General features: G+C 33.3%; 1 protein-coding gene across 1 annotated transcript; it reads right to left on the reverse strand.

The window, feature by feature from the left end:
• Positions 1-4,519: 4,519 nt before the first annotated feature.
• Positions 4,520-5,476, reverse strand: LOC132172791 (transcription factor bHLH162). The gene is made up of 3 exons (XM_059584362.1): positions 5,284-5,476; positions 4,767-5,114; positions 4,520-4,659 (listed from the first exon to the last, which is right to left on the reverse strand). Exons 1-3 carry the CDS (start codon positions 5,404-5,406, stop codon positions 4,576-4,578), a joined length of 555 nt encoding a protein of 184 aa, XP_059440345.1. The 5' UTR covers positions 5,407-5,476; the 3' UTR covers positions 4,520-4,575.
• Between the last annotated feature and the right edge of the window lie 718 nt (positions 5,477-6,194).

Below are 6,194 nucleotides of genomic sequence, written 5' to 3' on the forward strand. Positions count from 1 at the left end.
GGGCAGGGGGCAGCCGGTGGGCAGGGGTTTTTTGTAAGAGAGCCGCGCCGGTGGATTTTTGGGTTTCATTTTGTAACGATGGTTTCATTTTAAGAGCAGGGGGTGGTATATTCTGGTGTGGGTAAGTTCATTTTGTAAGTTAAAACAAGCTGATTTGTCATCTTCTGGTTGGTGGGTGTAAATTTGGCCATTTACGCCATGACCGAACGGAAGATATTCCCATTGGGGAATTGTCCATGGGTTTTTTTTGTCAATCTGACCGTTGAAGTCCATTCAACCGTTTAAATCTCACCACGTGTCCCATTCAAAAGAAAATAATAAAATATAATTTACATTTAAAAATAATAATTAAATAATTAATTTAAAATTATGGCCACCCCATTTTCTCCAATGGGGTGGCCGGTCACCCATAAGGGCCAGTTGGGGGTGACCGGCGCCACGCCTATGGCTGAGCTGGGGTGGCCGGCCACCCCTAGGGGGTGGCATGCCATCCCATAATTTTAAATTTATTTTGTTATTATTTTATTTTATAATTGTTTTTTAAAATTTAAATTATATATATATTTTAGTAGGATACATGACGAGATTTAGACCGTTGAAAATCAACGGTCCAGATCTTAAAAAAAACCTGTGGGCATGGGGGATTCTGATCCTAGGGTTGGGGCATGGGGGTTTTCCCACCTCATAACAATCTTATTCCTTTTATCAAAAAAAAAAAAAAACAATCTTATTCCTTCTCCATTGATTTAATTGGGCCTCAGTTCGTGATTTACCACTGGCTTACCGGCCCATTGAATTTCTCACCCTTCTCACATGTGATTTTGAACCTTGGGCTTTTATTTTGTTTTGCACCCGAACATCCGACATTGTCACTCAAATAGAGATAACTTCGCCAGCCCAAATTTCCCAAAAATAAGCGTTTCTTTTTGAAAAAAAAAAGAAAAAGAAAAGCTTTAAAGGTCTCTATTCTTATGTATTTATTTTTCATTAAATTGATCCTTAAAGTATAAATGTTGCAATCAAGGAGGAATTTAATGTTCTTCTTGCCAATGGTGCCCATCTCTTTCGTCTAAGATTGTTCAATCAATCACAACATATCATTCGCAACAAGCGGATATATAAAGTGCTGATTTTTACTGTCAAATTATCCAGGTATATGAAAAATGTATAAGAATCTACTAACAAAATCTACTCTTACGGCCTATATCGAATAGTATATGTAAGAGTGCGTGATTTATATATATATATAACATTGTTTGAACTAACAATATTAACTTTTGAATTAAATGGTGTTCTAAAGTATTATATCACACCACACTGGGAAACACACTGCTCTCCCACTAGAACTCTTCAAGCTAGTTGCCTCAAAATTCTAACCCCCTCTACTCCTACTTGGACAGTAATATTATGTTGTTATCTTATTCAATTGCATTGTATTTTTAATATTTCAGTTGGGTTGTAATCTTTGTATTACTGTCTAAGTAGGAGTAGAGTAATAGTGTTGTCTTGAATTCTGATTAGTATTAGCTACTCTGGGTTTCATTGATATTCTGGTGAAATTGAGTCAGTATATGTGGTTTTCTACAGTCTAAGCTCTTCATGTCATTGATTCCTAATAGGTAAATGTTACTATGATTATGAATAGATGTAGTTACACTGATCGCTCATTTCCTATCCTTTTTAATAGAAAAAGAAAAATAGTAGTAGTCATTTTCTATATCAGAGTCCCTCACTCTATCGTGTAACTAATAATACTGATATGTGAGAGATTTTTTTCTGGTTTAAATTCTGGAAGCTGTAGACCAGAAGCACATAATTACCATGTATAATAAGACAACAATACTTTACATTATTAATTTCTTTTCAATGGCTTCATCCCTTTGCTGCACTAATCACAAATGGCTCCAACTGTGACACTTTCTTTCAAGGTGCATATATATGAATTGATGCCCTCCTCATGCGATGCAATAGTTATTTTCAAAAAGAAATAATAAAAAAACATTCACAAACTTCCATGAAATTTCTGTAAGATTTCATAATGCGAAAATAACAAGATAGTGACATAGAGATATACGTGGTTCGGTCTATGACCTACATCTACAAGATCAAGCCATAAGGCTGCATTAAACTCTTAATTCTCTGAATAATATTTACAATATAATATGCTCCTATTTATAGAAGAATCATGTTAGATACAAATAGATTTCTACTCTAACTTGGTTAGCTAGATGATATAGTCTTTAACTATTCAACTAAAACTCAGTGATAGTCTTCAAGTGTGACTCAGTGATATTCTTCAACGGTAAGTCAATAATAGTCTTATAGTATGACTATTATTCTTGTACATCATGGTATACTCTAACAAGTTCTTTGTATTACACTAAATTCTCTTTTCAACTAATAACTGCCTCAATAATAAATTAATAAATAATTATAACTACCTTGGCAGTGCTTTTCGATTCAGAATTATTAAATTATTGTTCAAAATAAATTAAATTTGTCTTGAAAGAGACTTCTCATCTTCCTCCAGTTTCTACTTTCATTTCAAACATTTCTAAGTTTTTTTTTTTTTTTTTTGTAGTTATGAAGCACTTATAAGTAAGTAATGAAATTAATTAATAGCACAACATCACATAATATAAACATGTTTTTTTTTTTGTTGGGAAAAGTAAGAATAAATAAAACCAAGAAACACAGCTGCAAACCTGCAGGTTCCATTCCCATGTCCATGACAGCAAGCAGCAACAAGGCATGCCCAGGATTCCAAGAAAACCCCTAACCAGAGACTTCAAGGGAGCAACTTCTACCTAGCTAGCATCAAGAAGATACACAGACATCCTCCAAAAGTTTTTCAACAATATTAATTTTGTTCACACCGATGATGCTGAATATGCTTTCCCTAGCAAATTAAGATTGTAGAGTCGATCGATCTCTTTCTATTAAAATATTAATTCCACTCATTCTTATAAGTTTAAGTTTTTAGAACAAATGGTGATTTAAATATTCTATACACATATGAAGATGGGTGTTAGAATATTAATTAAATGATTAAAATCACCCATTCTGATCCTATAAGCTTCAACTTTCATGTCGAGTAAAGTAAACTGTACGTGTAGCATGCAACCAGAAACAATTCAACAAATTGACACAGGAGGCCGGGATCTACCTTTGTATTTACTGGCCAGTACTTCTATCAAACATATACATCTAGCAGGAATAAGTCCATTATCATGTCAATGAATGAAGGGAGAATGAGAAAAGCAGATGATCAAGGCTCTCATTTTCCTTATTGCAAAGGATCGATACAGCTGAGACCCTAAGTGGAAACCATGGGCAGAAGCTGAAATTTCAGCTCCTCTATTATTAATATATAGGTTTGCTAGAGTATTTAATTATAGTAAAACCTAAATAATTAAGCCTTAATTACTAGTATTTGAGCAATTCTTCCTGTAACTCTCACAAATCTTGAAGAATATCTATACGTATACTTACTCATAAACTATTCATACCAAAAGGGTTATATGCACGTTAAAACTAAAAGATTATTTGAGTGCTTTAGGTCCAAATTGAGTGCAATAACCCTTCTTTAATTATCTCTAAAAAATAGGTTGTCCTATAAGGCTATAACCACCCAATAGCTATTACTATTATCCATTGAGCCAATTTGGCTCCATTATATTAGCAAGAGTAATATAAGAAATCACACTTTTATCCCGTTTTTATCCTATTCGGTCTGTTAATGTAAGTAGTGTCAATCAACCATTAAATCAGCCTATGTTAAAAAATAAAATAAGGGTTAATTGGCACGGTTACATCAACAAAGTGAACTAAAAATGTAATTTCTAGCATTATTCTATAAGCAAACATTTATCGTAATGTTTAGTGATAATGATCTTCATATTTCAAATTCACAAGATCACTCATATTCATTGAGATTTGTAACAAGTGTAAAACATTTTAAAGCATGCTATATATATAGAACTTCCAAAACATTGATAAGGCACGAATATATATATATATATATATACACATGAAGATGCTGACAGTACTTGCAACCAAGTAATTGAGCTACAATCAAGTCCAAGTATATTAGCAACTTCTAATATAGTCAAAAATGCAATTAAATGCTGAATCTAAAAGTTGATAGAGGAGATGTAGATACACCTATATATATATATATATATATATATATATATATGTGGAAAATCAAGAGTGAATCTATCCAATATTCTGACTTTCCAAACATCTCCATGGGAAGATAATGTGACGAGCTTGCTTGTGGTGGGTGGATATATACAAGCACACGATCAATGAACTAAGTTAATTATAAATTTTCACTTGAATTAACAAAAACCAAAAATGTGAAACATACGAACAAAAGATCTAGCTAGCTACTTAGCAGGGGAGCATTAAAAAAAAAAAAAAAACTTAATTATTTGATCCACTTAGTCTTCCGAAAAGCTAATTACTTATATAAATGTAAATTAAGATATTAATTAGAGTAAATACTATCCCTTAATCCTCTGTTATAAAGACAACATCTATCATATCATATCATACTTTAAATTACAATAATTAGCATCCATCCCTCACAAACAGCTTGTTTACTCTCTCAGATATTCTTGCTGTAGCTTCATCGCCCAATGCAGGCTCCTCAACCTACAAAATATGAATCCAAAGTCGCTACCCTCACATATTCTTCATCAATCCTTCACAAAAAATATATAGTTCATAACAAAAAAGAAAAGAAAAGAATTTCATGATACCTTAGAATGTATTGTGTGGAACACTGTATCTTCAACGACAGTGAAACTGGCACTAACAATCTCAGCTCCCTCTTCATGTAGCACTCGAATAGTCTCATTGAACATGAACTGACAATCCAACCCAGTTATCAAAACGACCTCCAAAGCCGCACCGTTTTGGTGAATCTCAATTTGTGCTGATCTTATCCCCATCGCCATTACTCCACTATTACTACTACTACTACTGCTTCCATTTGGCCTCTCCATTCCCATTAGCCCATCTTTCTTCTCCTTCATTCTCTCCAAGTTCGTCTGCAGCTTCTTTATATAGCTTGTTGCTTCATCTAGTTGCTCCGGCAACGATGTTTCCTGCATCCCCATCACCCCAAAAATAAATAAATAAATACAAAAAAACTTACATCATTTATTATCTCTCTCTCTCTCTCTCTCTCCCTCTCTCTCTCTCTATATATATATATATAAGCAAGAAAAAGAAGAAGAAGAAGAAGAAGAAGAAGAAGAAAGAGAGATCACCCACCCTTGAGGTTTGATGGGGTACAAGAGAATTGAGCTCGGAGTAAAGGGCTTTCATATGATTTCTTCTATTTCTTTCAATGGTTTTACGGTCACTTCTTGAAGAACTAGGGTTGCTCTGCTCCATCAATATGATCACAATTGTTAACTGCAGAAAAACAATACAAGTGATAATCAGCAGACTCTTGGGTCCTTAAATTTTTAGAAAGCTTGCTGTAATTATCAGAGCAGAAAGCCAAAGGTGAAAGCAAAATATTATCATTATATGCTCCTGGAAAAAGTTTCCTGAGCTGAGGAGGTGGTGGGGCTGCTCCTTCCCTGTTTTCCTCGGGCCGATCAGACCGTCTTTGACCGTTTAAATCTCACACATTTTTTTTTTTACAACTGTATGAATTTCGGCTTTAACAACCTCAGACATTTTGTTTAATATATTATTCCAGATTTAAAACATTTTTCTTATGTTGATACAATTAACAACGGTCATATAATTTGCTGATCTCGTGTGAAACCTTTGACCATTATGAAAAAAATTTATAATTTTCATTAAAATTTGACTTTCAAACTACTAGTTAATATAAATTACTAGTTATCTCAAAAGCTTAAACTCATACGAAGATGTAAATTTATCAGAGCCAAAGGTACCGGAATCGAATCTTGATTCCGTCAAATCACCCCCCATTTAAATTAAATATTTTACTTGTTGGACATCACCTATTAAAAGGGAATTTGAGCCTACACGTGAGGATGAGTGTTAAAGTAATGATTAAGTGATTAAATTTATAATTTTCATTAAAATTTGATGGAAATTGACTAACTTTTCTTCTCAAACTACTGTCCAATCATGTTAAATTACAAGTTATCTCTAAAAAACTTAAACTCATCATAAGAAAATGTATATTTATCAAAGCCAAAGTC

The sequence above is a fragment of the Corylus avellana genome, chromosome ca2 (assembly GCF_901000735.1).
Source record: "Corylus avellana chromosome ca2, CavTom2PMs-1.0".
In the NCBI taxonomy this organism is placed as follows: Eukaryota; Viridiplantae; Streptophyta; class Magnoliopsida; order Fagales; family Betulaceae; genus Corylus; species Corylus avellana.

Bases quoted from the DNA above. Each gene is read 5' to 3' on its own strand.
- LOC132172791 (XM_059584362.1), bottom strand. From the start codon at position 5,406: ATGGAGCAGAGCAACCCTAGTTCTTCAAGAAGTGACCGTAAAACCATT. The intron at 5,115-5,283 runs GTGGGTGATCTC...ATGGGGATGCAG, and splicing joins TACCCCATCAAACCTCAAGG to GAAACATCGTTGCCGGAGCA. The intron at 4,660-4,766 runs GTATCATGAAAT...CATATTTTGTAG, and splicing joins TCCACACAATACATTCTAAG to GTTGAGGAGCCTGCATTGGG.